The sequence below is a fragment of the Hetaerina americana genome, unplaced genomic scaffold (assembly GCF_022747635.1).
Source record: "Hetaerina americana unplaced genomic scaffold, ioHetAmer1.1.p SCAF_4, whole genome shotgun sequence".
In the NCBI taxonomy this organism is placed as follows: domain Eukaryota; kingdom Metazoa; phylum Arthropoda; class Insecta; order Odonata; family Calopterygidae; genus Hetaerina; species Hetaerina americana.
In genome coordinates this window covers 104,466,741-104,483,480 of record NW_027286985.1, presented here as the reverse complement: position 1 = coordinate 104,483,480, position 16,740 = coordinate 104,466,741, and the positions used below count along the sequence as shown (strand labels likewise).

General features: G+C 41.3%; 1 protein-coding gene across 1 annotated transcript in view; it reads left to right on the top strand.

The window, feature by feature from the left end:
* The window catches only part of LOC139692533 (uncharacterized), a 616,764-nt gene that overhangs the window by 547,497 nt on the left and 52,527 nt on the right, over positions 1 to 16,740 (top strand). Inside the window, exon 4 of the mRNA XM_071590755.1 lies at positions 9,922 to 10,228. Coding sequence (XP_071446856.1) covers positions 10,111 to 10,228 — 118 coding nt within the window. The 5' untranslated portion in view covers positions 9,922 to 10,110. The remainder of the gene's footprint in view (positions 1 to 9,921; positions 10,229 to 16,740) is intronic.

Genomic DNA, 16,740 nt, shown 5'->3' with positions numbered 1-16,740 from the left:
ATGAAAATAATGATATGTTTTTACCAAGTCCAGTCAACTAATCAAAAAAAAAGTTTTCTTGAAACCAACCATTTAGAAGAATTCTGCATGTCCGGGTTTGCACCGCGTTGTTGTTTGAAGCCGACAACAGTTTCGCCGAAGTTTCATCCGGCGTCTTCAGGTCGAAGACGCCGGATGAAACTTCGGCGAAACTGTTGTCGGCTTCAAACAACAACGCGGTGAAAACCCGGACATGCAGAATTCTTCAAGCCACCGCCGCGAAAATCTACGCAGCCAACCATTTAGAAGTTTTCAAATAATTTTCTTTCAGTTGTTTTGCTCGCGAATGGTTAAATAAAAATCCCGGTCGCTGGTATGACTGAGCGATGTATCTAATGGCGGACACATGGCAAGTAGAATTAATACTAAAAAAATGCATAGGGATGATTTTTTGGAAAAAGAGCAATTCCTTCCAGAACGCCTGCTACATCGGGAGCACCGAAATGGAATGTGTACACACGATTAAATACCTCGGCGTTACCCTCATTCACGATATCTCCTGGGTGAAACGCATACGGGGAATATGTGGACAACCTAGCCAAAAAATTACGATTAATTAGAGGAGTACTGGGTAAATGTGATGAAAAGGTCAAAGAGAAATGTTATCTTTCTATGGTTAGGTCTCATTTAGAATATGAGGCCAGTTTATTGAATACTCACGAGGTTGAATTGATTTCCGCAATGGATCGCGTGTAGTGTCGAGGAGCCAGATTTGTAATACGTTATTATGACAAACTGAGCAGCGAATCCAAAATATTAGAGGAGCTAGACTTGGAATCACTAACGGAGCGAAGGTTAAATTATATCTCTTGCATAAATTGGAAGGACATCTCTTTAGCAGTGATGTTGAAAATGCATTATAAGCGTCATCATACTACGGTAAGAGAGATGTCAATAAAATTCGAGATATAAAGTGAAGAACAGAAAGATTTGAGATGTCATTTTTCCCACGAGCGATCATGGATCAGAATAATATTGTCCGAACGCGGTAGGAGGGAAAGACGTTTTGTGTCAAGGGTAGTCTGGTGTGTAATCATCCCGTGCCACTCGCTCTATTGATGGGCCGCAGGATACTAAACAAATTTAAAATAAACAGCATTGACTATACTGGATATCGCTGGTATTACATGTTAATTTTCAAGATGTGTATCGACTACTCCCGGTTCCTAAGCACAACTATTTGCTTCTTAGGCTATGATCTTAGGTTATGCACTCAAAGTTAACAAGCCTTTTTACTTCTTCTGAAAGGGACAAATCGATGCTTATTATTACGCCATGAGGTTCTTTCGCAGTATTTCCGTTGCGGAGCCTCTTCTACAACCTTTGGCGACAAAAGGCGATCGCAGTTCGCCCATCCTCGCCTCTTCGACGGGGACGCTCCACTCTAGAAAACAGTCTCTTAAAGACGCAGTGTTTAACATTGAGTAAACGGCAACCATTAGATTGCGTTTTTCTTTGTGAGTAAACATTTCAGTTAAAATAGTCAAAAGGCCTAGCGTGACGGTGGGTAGGGCTTTTGGAGTCTAAACGCCCCTACACATAGTACACATCCTGCTGTAGTAGTGTGCAGACTGTGCTTCTTCTACTTTTCTCATAGCAAACTTTTAAATTGTGCGCTGCAAAAAAAAAACACTGCAAGTCGTGAAGTGGGATTTGTAATTAGGTTATTACTGGCCAAAAAACACAAGCCAAAAGAAATTCATAGGGAACTTGGAGAAGTGTACGGAGACGGAATAATAATAATTCTGCTTTGTTTTCGGGCAAGACGGAGATAGTGGCAGTCCCTTCATCCATATAGCAAAATAATGAGAGAAGGCAGAGGGAGGCAGTCTTGTATTCAGTCTAAAAATGGCCGCACCAATGTTCATGACGAGGACCGCAGTGGTCGGTCTAGCCACAGATGAATTGACGGTGAAAATCAACGAAAACATTCGTAAAAATTACCGATTAAAGATTATGGATCTCTCGCTAGATGTGACTTGCTAAAAAGGGCTTTGAAAAGAGACACAGAATTGCAAGAATGGCAATTGGTTAAAAGGTAAGGCGGCAGCTTTCTTCAGAGGCGGAAATGAAAATAATGTGTATCGTTAAGATACGAGCCTTAAAAATGCGTCAATTTTAATGGCAACTATGTAGAAAAATAGTTTAAGAATGTGCATCACAAATACTTACAGCAACATTTTGTATTGTCACTAGTTTAACGCTTAATTTAAAAACGAAAGTTACTTTCTTGACAGCCCTCGTACATCCTTTCGTCAACCTTCGAGCGGAACTTGAAAAAATTGGAATTTGACACGTAGGTGAATTTTTTGTCTCGACTGGTCGGAAATCAGTAAAAAGAGCTTTTCATTATTTTTTAGGAGTAGTTGTTGTCTTCGACTGGCCAAATATTTATTCCACGAGAAGTTGTGATTTCATCGCATTTCATAATTCCTTTTGCTCCGTTAAATTGTTTATGTTTAAGCTAGGATCTTGAAGCGCGAAATAACAATACGTTTTAAAAATATTTTCTTATTATGTGCATGTTTATTGGGAATATTGGATGAAAAATTGATTAATTCCTTTAAAAATGCATTTTACATCTTTTTTGCTCAGAATAACGGCGTCTCCAGGTCTATGGTCATTTACTCCTGATATTAATTGTTTGCAAAGAAGCGAGGTGTATCAAAAATGTTTTACTTGGTGAACAGGTTTCAAGTTCACCTCTTTATGCATTGTCTTCGGTGTTTTTTTTTTATATTTGCATGCTTCAATATATTGTTCAAGAAATCAAAAAATGTGCATTACAATGAATTTTCCCATAATTTTTGACGAATTATTCATACAAGTCTGGGGAGAAGACCTCTTGGACGCAATTATATTTTCTTTTGATCTCAAATTCATCAATAGCATTGAGAAGTCGCGATCATTGGGATAGGCCCCGTATGGCAACATACGAGTGAGAGAAACCACGATAAAGAGAATCAAACGCCATCCCTTTCTGACTGTGTTTTGTCTTCTCTGGGCTTCTGGAGGTTCTGGGAGGATCCCGGGGAGGGCGTACTGAAATATACTGAGAAATACCGGAGAAGCGAGCAATGGCTTCGGGGGACGAAACCCGTTCCTATGGGGGTTATAATGTGTGGTGATGTCTGATGTGGTTTGCGACCCCACCTTTGAGGGCCTCTAGAGTATCCATGAGGAGATCATCGCCTCACATTATGATTTCAATGGTGGCGACGGCGGTGGGTTGGTGCACGGGGAGCACCATTAGGGAGGGCACAAAGGGAACAACCGGTCGTCGTCTGGAGGTGGGCAAGGGGGTCTCCCGGCACGGACTCGCCTTTGGAGCGGTCGATGGCGTGAATAATTACGACGGGTCAATGGTCTCGTGGATGACCTACGTAGGCATTATCGCAACCAATTGTTTCCCACCCCCTCCCGTTTACCCAAAGAAAGTTACATATCCAGGAACGAACGAACGATAAAAATGGATTTTCAAGAAAAAGACAGATTTCTATTTTGATAAACATGTTTTTCTCGAACCCAAGTCTCAGCCAATTCAATAAAAAGAGTGATAAGTCAAAATCATCTAAAATAATGCTTTTTAATATTGATGACACTTTTTTATTCGCTTCATTTCGGTTTGCCACTTTCACGAACTTTTGACATCAGGAGCGTAAAAAAATGGCAATTTAAAAGTGCAAATTGGATATCCATGGTAAAAAATCTCTGGCAAAGGTTAAAATTAGATGATCATGTAATGAGTTTGAAAACAGCATTAGTTGCTGGAAATCTCAGGGAAACTCTTTCAATTAGAGTAATTAGTTACAAAATGAACCAGGCTAAAATACTGGATAGATGAGCATGAGTTGTCAACTACGCAATACATTTATCTTCAAAAGTCACATTATTACAGTAAAAATAGGGATTGCAAGAACAATGCATTGAATAATGCGCAGTTGAAGGCTTATCCAGCTACATCAAATTGAAAGAAGTGCAACAAAGGTCTTAAGGGTGGAAATTGACCACGCATGCGCATATATAAACATTTGATGCACACCTATTTTTTCACGAAATCGTTGGAAAATTTGAAAACATTAAATTATCATTCATAAATAGTCATTATTTGAATTTTACCCAAGATCACGCGAACTTGCACCGAATCGCAGGAAATAACATGTAAACGAAACGAAATTCCACCAACAAGACTTTATAATTACGACGGATGACCTTAAACATTTCCGCAAAAATGAAATTTTTAAATGTGACTTGGAAGAGCTTCCATCGCCTTCCCGAGGGTTGCAGCACTAGCATGGGGCTTTCTATGCGAAAAGATGAGAACATATAGTAAATGTATATCTACATGATACCCCGCAAGTCGAAAAGTGTTTGGCATGGGGTGCATGCACACTGAACTCGCACTGTACACGAAGAGTTGCGGTGACGTGCCATTATAACCCGTAGAACTGCGGGTACTTGCACTAATGGAGGCTAGAACATACTTCAGTCATATTGGGCATTGAAAAAATTAAGTGCGTCAAATTATTGGGCTCTTTAGATTAAGCGAGAAAAAGTCAAAGGTCAGAAAAAGAGGAGATCGGACTGAACGGGAAGGGAAAATCAGATTGACAGGTTAGAGCTCTGGGTACAATATTTCTGCTCACAATGCAGAAGAAGAGGGAGTTCCGAAAAGAAGATGAAGGAATGAAAGACCAGGTGTACTCATTGAATGCGAGTGCAAGATCGGAGAGCCATCGACGGGAGCTTCGAGAGCAGACGGGCGGGGGGGGGGCATCTCATGGAGAGGTGGGAGAGCACGGCGAGTTTAGCATATTGGCAGAGTGGATGTTAGGTCGTGTTTCCGAGCGATGAATTAAAATACCTCGAGTGCTTTCACATGGGGAATCGTCACTCCACCATTAGCATATAATATGGAAATATATTTATTTGAATCAGGCAAACGTCTAATGACTTGATCGTCACACATGGCAAAGGATCAAAAAAGTAGGAATTAGTGCAATCAACTGTCAAAATATCAAAAATTAAGGACATTTATAAAAAACAATCCCCTGGCAACTTCTCAGGTATGTACTGATGGTCTGAGTGCCGTAACCTCCACTTCCTTTGAACCTTCAAAAGATAATGTAGCTGCCATCAAGGTCAATCTAAAACCCGTGCGGAACATAAGTACAATGTTTCCATAAAAAGTATCGGTAACAATTTTTCCTGACATATGCTTGAAGTGCTGGATTCAGACCGTCGGTTAAGTGTGCGCATGATCGTATATTGGCACTGATAACATGAGAGTGCACACCATTATCACTGAAAATTTGGCGATATGAAAGATATGCGCTCATAACACTGAGCCGTGGTAAGGATAAGAATAATCAGCCGTCATAAGAATAAGAATAATCTGTGCCGTCAAGACCTTTGCGTCGTCCCGAGAAATCTTGACGAACGACCAAGAGTGTCTGCTTGTGAGGACCTTTTGCAACGACATCGCGACGATTCCCCAAACCCCTTACAGTTCCGACTTGACAACATCAGACTCTTTCCTATTTCTAAAAATGAAATCCTCCCTCCTTCAAAGGACACCACCATGGAACCATATAAGTGCCATCAAAGAAACTTGCACGCTTGTACCCTTAAGGCCCTTCCGCCTGCCAGAGAGCCTTCGAGTCGTGGAGAAACCACTGGAAAAAGTATGTCGACGCTTAGGAGATGGGGTATTTTGAAGATTTTTGAGGCATTGCAGCAATATTTTAAATAAATCTCTTTTTTATCTATCGAAACTTTTCCCGATACTTTTTATACAAACCAAGTGCTTGTTCGTATTGGAAATTCTTTCCTGCAAGTAGTGCTATGTTTTTATTGGTATAAAAAACAAATCCTTTTGCAAAAAATACATTCCATTACCCGCTTCGATAGCCTAACTGATGATATATTGCAGTCGTCTCCTCGCCGCTACGGACTTAATTAGTTCGCCGCCGAGAATGAAGATAAATTCGAAAAAATGAAATCCTTTCGCGTGCAGAAAGGCACACTATCGGTACCTCTAATTAATTAAGGGACAGGAAAGAATTATTTCATTTTATGAATAATGTGGGAAAGATATCATTACTATAATCTGTTTAAATGTTTTTCTCTAACCAGTGTCATTGACGTCCGATTGAATGTAGCACGCATTCCGCATTCCTAAAAATATATTTGAGCGATATTGTATTCATTGGCGGAAGAGTAATTATTATCTAAATGAAAGCGAATGTTGGAGGAAATCCTTTTCAGATCGTAAAACTTAACAATGCCCTCCTATTGGTTCCCTTGATCTTTACTCTTTTTTCGATTTGCAGCATTGCACGAGATGCATCTTACTTCGTCGCTTTGCGTTCCTCCCAAGACGTGACTCGAACAAACGTGGAAGCTTAAACTGCGACGCGGAGACTACATTGCTCATTCAATATTGAACACCAACCAAAAGAAACGAGCCAGACTTTCCCGATTCCTAATTCAAGTAATTTCTGAAAGATTTTGAAAGATGAACCATTTTATCTTGTCACGATGCAATCTGAAACAATTAACATCCCTCTCTCTTCAAAGCTTCTACTTCGTCCCACTCCATACTGTTTTCACTTAGAGGAGAACCATCACACTCACTCCGGCAAATTGCTGCATATTCGACATGTAGTATGATGACCGCTTGGCGTCACCGTTACTAGTGGTATAATTGCAGTTTTGACGGAGTCGTAGGTCTCGAGGATGGTGTCCTAATTCCATGGAGACCTGCTCATATTTATTCTGTTTTTCGTATACGCGTCGGTTTCCTCTCCCGCGTTTTGTTCTCCCATTATGATAATTGCTAAGTTCATTTCTCGGCACGCAATTCTCTCTTTATTCCCATGCAGGAATATCTAAATGTAATTTTACGCCCTCCTGGGCACTTGGGGTTACATTGTGTTTAAGAGTTATTACACTTTTTTTCTCTTGAATTGTTTTTTATCTCTGGAGCTAAATATTACGTTTAATAAGCTACTGAGACAATTTGAAATATGAAATAGATCAAGATATTCCATCGATGAAACGGACATTATGGCGACTCTCGATTTATTCTTCATTTGTCGGCTCAGGTGTCGACTAGACGGACAACCCCCTTGCCTGCTAAACCCAGTGTTGTTGAATTCGACCCCCCGACTGTGAATTTTTCCCCTCTGACTTAATGGCGGGAATTTTTTAGGGTCCTTTTGGCTATTTTCGATTCATTCCCAATCAGTGTAAAAAAGACCAAAACTTGTATATTTTCGGATCAGAGCCAAGTAAAAATATCATTATCATTTTTTGATACTTTGGAAAACAATTCCTTTCCATTCAACCGAAGAGAATCTTTTCCTTCGCTCCAGCGCTGACCCTCTGCTAATAGACGTGCATGCCTAATACCTTGAACTGCGTTATACCTTATCAACCTCAAAATCTACCGTTCTGTTCCTACAATAGGCAGTGAATATTTGTCCTGGCTACATGCTGTGAATCAGTAAGAAGCCCTTGCGTGTTGGGATCCCATTCACGAATCACGTACCGGTGGTGAATAATTAGACGTTTATAATAGGAATAGCAAAATACTAGGTCTCTCTATCGAACTTCAACAATTTTATTAGCATGGTTAACCTCCTTGCACTTCGATCGCGATTTATAAAACGGTATTAAGCATATTTAAATCCGTCAAAGCTGGAGTCAGATTCTACCTTTTCATCATCCTGATGGTCTAAGTCTATAATCACCTCCACTGTATAACAATGTGGCTGATAATTCAAAGATAATAAAAGTCTGTTAAAAAAAGATGAGACTCTTTAAACAAATACATGATTTTATTATATACTCTTTAATCGTGCTCATATCTTTGAAAATACAACCCTTGGCTGCTAATACAGCGCTCCCAACGTTTTTTCCAAGCTTTCAAATGTGCTGAATGCCTCCTACAGTTTAAAATCAGCGTCTTTTCAAGGTTGATTTCTGCTTAAGAAACGGGAAAAAGTCCTCTGGAGCAAGATCCGGAGATTAGGGCGGCTGGGGGATCACTGGTACGCTGTTTCTGACAATAAACTCCATAACAATCAGTTGTGTGTGCGCCGGTGCGTTGTCGTGATGAAAGCACCAAGACTTGTTTTTCCATATTTGTGGTCTATTCTGCAGCATGGCGTATCTTAACCTTCTAATAACCTCCATATAGTGCTGTCCATTTACTGTTTGTCCTTTGGGGACATATTCATAATGAATAATCCCTTTACAATCGAAGAAAACGATCAACATCACCTTCACGTTCGTTCGCGACGTCCGAGTTAATTTTGATTGGGAAAGATGCACCCTTCCACCCACTCCTTCCCCAACCACTCATTGATTAATTGCCAAAGGTCTGTAGAATCATTGCATTAGTTCCAGTTGCAGTTTTCACGAGTTAAAAACAAAATTCAACGCCCACACGCAACACCTTCATCCTCACCGGCTTAATAATTTGTACAGCAAGCGTGTACAAGCTCAGAAAAGAGTTGCTGTTGTGCGGAGAGAAGTCAAGATAGAGCCACAAACAAGGCGTTGTTTTACTTGCCATAGACGTCGCTAGAAAGCGTCACCTAAATAGTTGTGATTCGCACCAGCAGTTGAATCGCAACTATTCGCGTAGAAAGTTCAGTTTCATCTTTTTTTGTACATACCTTATTATACACGGGGTTCATACCTGTACAGACAAAATGAATAAGTTCCGTGAGGTTTCCTGGTTTTCCTGGGAATGTTTTCAGTTTTACAAGGCATTCCACACCTGCAAAGAATTCAAAGTACCACATAAGATGCCGCCGCGGCAGTCACTTTCACGGAGCCTTACGTTAATTTTCACAGGGAAAAATTATAAATCATAAATCGTCATTCGCATTGACCGACATTAGAATCTGAAAGCATGAAGCGCTTTGAAACATTGGGAATACTTTGAAGGGTATTACGAAAAAGCTAATTAAGAACTCCGGGAGTAAGTGTATTGCTGCTCCACAATTTCAAGCTTTTTCTTCAAAGCCGTGTTAAAACTTCCATTTACTTCCCACCCTCTTCGTTCTCCTAATCCTCCCATCCCATGACCAACTTCCTGGGGAAAAATGACCATAAACGAACTCAAATATTTCTCCACCACCAAAACATTCTCCCCTATCTTCCCCCTTCACCCCACGCCCTGCCAAATTGATATCCACCCCAGAGGCACATAAAAGTTTAAGTCGCACACCTGAAGATTGCGCCACGCGCCCTGTGATTTTTCAGAATGCGAAAACTTAATATAGCGACTCGTTCCTTGGGTCAATGACATCTTCTGCTAGAAAATTATAGCAACCAAAGACGGCAACTCGAGTCCCAGTATTTTTTTTTCATCGGAATTGCACGATCCAATTGATATGCTGATAACTTCCAATAAGTGACGAATGAAGCAGAATTCGTACGCATACGTTACAAGTATTGTTCCAAAATTAGTACGACTTATTTTTTACCGGATTGACGGACGGGCGGCGGGTTCTCTGGCAAGATTCAGGGGAGGGGTGTCTCAGGAAAGGCTGGAGGCCGGTGGCTACCTTTTGGGGAGTGCGGATAGTTCGTTTGGGAAACCTCTAAAAAGTGACCACGTTACGCTCCGTCATGACCTGGTTATTAGAACAGCGCTACGCTATCAAATTGTGCGTGAAACTGGGTCAAACCGGGAAAGAGAATCACGACATCCTCAAGGCAGTTTATCCTGACAACGCTATCGGTAGAGCGGGTGTTTTTGAGTGGCACTAATTGTTTCGGGGGGGTAGAGAAGATACCTCTCGCACCCCATACCTTTCACTGGGAGAGACGTGGCGCACTAACCTCCCCTTCTCCTCGTTCCCGCAGCATGGGGTCGGCGGCGCGGCGCCCAACGACGACGACGCGACACCGGCGCCCGACCCCGGCACCCGGCCGAGGAGGCGGCGCGGGAGGGACACCCCGCGGAGGAGAGGCGGGGAGGAGGAGGAGAGAGCGGCGCCGGAGGCCTCGGGGGGACGCCGGACCGCGCCCGGGAGGCCCCTTCTCGCGGGCCCCATGAGCGGGGGCGGGCCAGGGCCGGCAGGGCCGCGCGCCCGTCGCCCCTTACTGGCCACCCTCGTCGCTACGGCGACGCTGATGCTGATCACCCTGACGCGCGGAGCGGGCTCGGCAGGTAAGTAGTGGCCACGCACTGACAGGGTGCAGTGCGGCTAAGGGGGAGGGGTCGGGTGCGGAAATGGGGAACGCGTCATTGCAGATCACTTAGTAGAAAGTAAAGGGAGAAACTGACATGAATTATCTACAGGAAACTCGAGAATGAGAGCGACCGCTAAGTACTGAAAAGGGGCGTTATTATAATGGCGGATTGGGTGACAAATAATGGGAAGGCTATTAATGGCGGCAAATATAAATCGATAACTTTCAGTGATAAGGTAAGTGGAACCAATAGGGACTACAAATTCTCGCCAAATGTCACTCCTCGCAGTGATAGCTGTGTACACTTAGGTGTATATTTTACCAAGGGTTTAGAATGGGGGCTAAACGTGGAATAAATTGTTAAGAAAGCTTTCAGAACTGCATTGTGACTGAAATATTAAAAACGCTGGGATGGGAACCTTCAAAAAGTAGAAGAAAAATAAGCAGCCCTTGTGGAATGTTCCGTATTCTCAAGGGAGAGAAATCTTGGGCAGAACCAAGGAAAGAGGCGGGAAATCCAAATTTTATAGATGGAGGAATGATCAAACACTCAAGGTAAAATACCGGGGACCAACAGCATAAAAAAATGTTATTTCTCAATAAAACAATTGCTGATTGGAACAGTTTACCTGCAAAACTAACCGAGCCCTTTCCTAGCAGGGTAAATACTTTTAGAAAAGATGCAAACATTTTATAAAATAATTGGATTAATGTATTATGCAAAATTGTATGCAAGAGCTGATTTTTGATTTTTTTCTTAATGATTTAGGAAACTGATGTTAATAACATGGACATTTCTGTCTTTTTGGGTTAGATATTGGTGTTTTGAAGTTTCCTGTAGGGGTATTGTTTTTTTTCTGACTGATTTGATTTATTCTCTTTTGTGATATTGATTGGATTTGAGATGTCATGTTATTTTTCCAAAGGCAAGTTCGATTTTAATACTTGGGACTTTTGCCACCTGAAATTGTCTATCTGCACATAATAATAAAAATATTTCATTCGAGACTAGTGAGACATTTGTGTGAATCCGCATTTTTTTTAAATAGAAGAAGTGCTGAATGACAGTAGGTGGGTCTTTCGAAAATCAAGTAATAAAATCCAAAAGAGAAAATGTGGGATATAGCTCTGCGGTGACAGCTTTGAAGGCATTCATAAACTATTTTAAAGTTGAGCCCGACCTTTGTCCAACTCAATATGTTATCATACTGAGACGAAAACAGAGTGCACGAAGATTTGGTTTGATCGGTTACAATCAGCTTCCATGCACAACATATGATGGACTGCGTCATCGGAATAAGTACACGTGGATCTGGGCAAAATATATTCTTTAAATCACATTCTACTTTTAATGGAAAGAAAAGCATCCATGGCAATTCACGCTCAGGGCATATTTTTGGAAAATTGCCAAAAACTGGTTGTGGCAGAAATAACACATCAAATTCGATGCAGTACTTCAGACGCTACTGCAAAGGACCAGCTATCAATATAAAAACCAAAATAACATCCCATAAAAGAAATATATATATATATATATATATATATATATATATATATATATATATATATAAACAGAAACAGATATAAGGAAAAGGGATAGGAACACACATAAAAGACGAACACAATAGAGGTGGGGAAGGCGGAATCGAACGGATCACAAGAGTAAAAATATTTCCTTAACCGGGATTCGAACACCGGATCTTTCCACTTGCCGGGCGGATGCTCTTAACCACTTAAGCTATCGAGGAAACGTAATTTACCCTGAGATCCGTGGGTGGGTGGGTGGATCCGTGAGATCCGTGTTCGTCTTTTGTGTGTTCCTATCCCTTTTCCTTATATCTGTTTCTGTTTATATGAGTATTTATTCGCCGTTTGGCGAGATCTGGTGTTTGAATGTATATATATATATATATATATATATATATATATATATATATATATATATATATATATATATATATATATATATAAGTAACACTTTTTGAAAGTCTCACGGACGTGAATAATAATGTATACCACTTAGCACTAGTGGACACAGACAAAAACACAGAAACACAAAAAAAAGAGATTCACTATTTTTCGATTTTTAGGTGGTCGTTGCCACCTTTATCAAGGAAGAGAGGGACAGAACTTGAGTTCTGTCCTCTCTTCCTTGATATGGTGGCAACGACCACCGAAAATACAAACATCCCTCTCCTGTTCCTTCCCTTTCCTCGTTTGCCTAAAATTCTCCCCTCAATTACAGTCTTCAACATCCCGCTGCCGGTCAATACCCCCTTCATCCACTTTTCCTGCCTCCATAGGATTTCTCCCAACAAACCCCTCTCTTCGCCCACCATACCAAATACTTCCTCGTTTGTTTTCTTCTCTGCCCATTTCACCTTCTCCATTCTTCTCCACACCCACATTTCAAAAGCCTCCAGTCTACGTCTATCCTCCTGCTTCAATGACCACGTTTCCGCGCCGCACATAGCTACGCTCCATATCAAAGTATTTACGAGTCTTTTCTTAACATCCTTACTCAACGTCCCCGTCATCAACTCCCTCCTCCTTGTGAAAGCCTCTTTGCCTAGCGCAATTCTTCTCCTTACGTCCCTACTACTTTGACCGTGTTGGTCCAAAACACTACCGAGATACGTAAACTGTTCTACCTGCTCTAGTTTTTGCCCTCCTATTTTAATGTTAAGCTTGGCCTTTTTCTTTCTAGAAAATCGCATAACCTTTGTTTTATTAATATTGATTCTCATCCCATACCTGTCGCACTGAATTTCCAATTCACTCAGCAATGCCTGCAGCCCCTTGGCTGACTGACAAACTAAAGCTTGGTCATCAGCAAACCTAACTGATTTTACGAATTCCCCGCCCACTTTCATTCCTACCTCGAGTTCTTCCCATGCCTCTTTGATCATCTCCTCTGCATACAGGTCGAACAGCAACGGTGATAATGGGCAACCCTACCTTACAACTCTTTCTGGCACTGCCCATCCGAACTCTCCGCTCCTCATTCGCACCTGAGCAGTCTGAGACATGTACAGGCTACAGATTTCTCTCCAGGCCCTGCAATCTATTCCTATTTTCTTCAATACACTCATTAGTTTTCCCCAACTCACCCTATCGAGCGCCTTTGGGAAATCTAGGAAACAGGCAAATACGTCCTCAATGTAATCTTACATTGCATGTAACTAAAAAATACGTAACATGTCTATAAAAACAAGAGGTCGTAGTCACGAGTTTCGAGAGATAAAATTTAAATAGCTCGCTTTTCGGAAAGTACTAAGACGCAATTTCGATCTTCTGATTTTTCATAAAATTTGCAAATGAGTAATAGATATTATTTCTAAATTATTGTCAAAGTATTACAAAATAATAATACATTAAATGTATATAAATTAGTTATGTTGAGTATATTTAATTGGGTTATCACAAAATTATTTTTTAACAATACTATATTGATATATGTGAACTTATTAGCTATGTTTCATATATATCACTACTTTGACCGTGTTGGTCCAAGACACCTCCGAAATACGTAAACTACTCTACTTGCCCTAGTTCTTAACCTTCTATTTTAATGAATCCATGCTGGTTTCCGGGAAATACCGTCGAGTAGTTTAGTTGGTTGACAACTGTTTCGCCCCCAGTCCTGGAGGCGTCTTCAGGTCGAAGTGATGTGTGTTGTGTTTAGGCCGCTATATATAGGAGACGCTGAAACGCAACGCACATCACTTCGACCTGAAGACGCCTCCATGACTGGGGGCGAAACAGTAGTCAACCAACTAAACTACGCGACGGTAATTCCCGGAAACCAGCATGGATTCATCAGATAGACGGCGCGAAAGCCTAAGGATTAACTTCTATTTTAATGTTAAAGTTTGCCTTTTTCTTACGAGAAAATCGCGAAAGCTTTGTTTAACTAATATTGATTCTGATCCGATATCTGAAACACTGCATTTTCAATTCGCTCGGCAATGCCTGAAAGCCTTTGGCTCACTGACAAACTAAAGCTCGATCATCAGCTATAATAACTGATTTTACGCTAACCCTTTCATTCCTGCCTCCAGTGCTTCCCATGTCTCTATAATCATTTCCTCTACATATACGACTTTGAGCAGTAACGGTGATAATGGGAAACCCTGCCTTGCAACCCTTCCTAGCACTGCCCATCCGTACTCTCCGTTTCCCATTTTTATTTATTATTTATTTATTTACACAGTTACGTTGCAATTAGGCAAATTTCCTGGTGGAACGGTCAGGTTAGGTCAAAGATAACTACTAACAACGAAAATTACATTCGAACACATAAAAACAGATAAGAGACAAAATATTTGCACCTGAGCAGTCTGAGACATGTACAGGCTGAGGATTAGCCTCCTGGCCCTCCAATCTATTCCTTTTTTCTTCAACACACGCATTAGTTTTCCCCAATTCTCCCAATCGAGCGCCTTTTGGAAATCTAGGAAACAGGCAAATACGTCCTCATTGTATTCTATATTCCTCTCGATTAGTGATCTCAATATTGCGCGGTAATCTCGCGATCCTTTCCCCATCCTAAACCCAAACTGATCATCCCCTAAGGAACGATTTTCTCTGCTCTCCATCCTTCGTCGATGATTCTGAGTACCAGTTCAGCTGCATGGGAAATGTAAAGCGATTGTCTTCATTTCATCAATTTAAGTGGCGATCATCTTCTTTGAACACGGCGTACTTATTTTTCAGCCTTCCTTCTCGGTAGGTCGAAAGGACAGTCGTGAGCTTTTTTGAAATGTCTGCCTTTCGAAATAACGCGCAACCCAAACCTGCTCTGTCCTTGGTGAAGGAAGACACTTTGCTCTTCCACATACAATACTTTTATTACAACCTAGATTTCATGACTGCGTACATATTGAGGGCCTTGAACGATAAGGGACCAGAATGCCATTGTCGACCGCTTTAGGGCTATATTCGGGTCAAAATTAGTCTGATGTGTATTCAACCCCTTTCATGCACCCTAGCGGTGGCTTGCGGGGCACTAAAATATTTAACATATCTTACTCGAAAATCTATTTGGCATTATTCTTACTAAGATATTAAAATGCAAATGACTTCGTTTTGTAGCATTTCTTTATTCAGATCAAATAAGATATATATTGACGACAAACATTTGATTATAATATACAATGTAATTCGATAATATTTTATTTACAGGATTAATCAATAATTAGAATAATGCTCATATCCAAAGCTGCCAGTGAATTCAGGATGATCCCGGTAATTCTCTTCGTAGTATTTCATTATATCAGCGAGATGTAGCTGCTTCATTCGTAGCTCATGCTCGAGGTTATATAATTCTCTGGAGCGAAATTCCTTTATTTCCCTGACATATCTTCTAGTCTCATACAAATCCATCAATCCCTTTTCAATCAGATCTAATAAAAAAACATTTCGTCGTTCCAGGTCATCCAGCTTATTCAAGAGTGCCGTAACATGCCTTGCCAATGCTCTATCATTTTCATGCATTGCCTGCTCCCGTGCCATCTTTGCCATTTCGTAAGACCACCGCGTCCATTGATATTTCGTTTGAGCACGGCTTAAATATTGCTCAACATTTTCCCTCATTGAGGCCACTTTCTGGTTGAATAAAGCATTGCCATCAGCCAGAAGTTGTTTCTTGGCACGTTCAATGATTTCTTGAACATGTCTAGACTGTATAAAGAAGAGGCCGATGATTAGGAATGGTGCTTCGTCAATATTAAATTATCAAATGCAAATGAAATGAAAAAGTAAATTTTAAGAGGTGACTGTATTGAAATTCTGTTTATTATTATTCAATAATGCTATTCTCATGAATATTGATTGTCTCCTATTTATGTAAAAGGCTTCCATTTTATGATAAAGAGAATAATAAATTCACGCGGAGGGAAGAAAATTGACCAGAAGAAGACAATGGGTGGTAGCGCGCATATAACGGCAATATGCGGAGCATTTGCAAACGGTAGTGTCATTTAAATTTCAGACACCATACCTCAGTGGATTGACCTCTTCTCATGTCTTGAGGTGCAGTAGCGGGAATCCATTGATGCTGGGTTTCACCAGCCCTTGCTTGTTGCCAGTAAGTAGGGTTCTGCTCAGAACGGCTTGGCTTTCGTCTCGCAGCATTTGTCCTCGCGTTCTCTCCAACTCTTTCTTGGATTGTGTGTGGACCCCCTCTTCGCATGTGGTCACCAGCACCTCCTGACATGCTTACGAAGCCGTAAGCACCCGGCCGCTCAGGGATGGCTCTGGTCGCAACGTATAGTCGGCCATCTTTTGAGATGTGACTGAACTGGGGATCCTTTGGATGGTCTGCAGGCGAAGGTTCGCCTCCTTCGATCAGTCTTGTGACCCAGTCCGGAATTTTGAAGGCGCATTCCTCTCCGGGTTGACTTTCTTCAACCGGATGGTCCTCCCAGTTGAAGCGGGTAACGGTTGGCGCTGGTGGGAGCGCCTCGTGCCCTTCCGGATTTTCCGTCC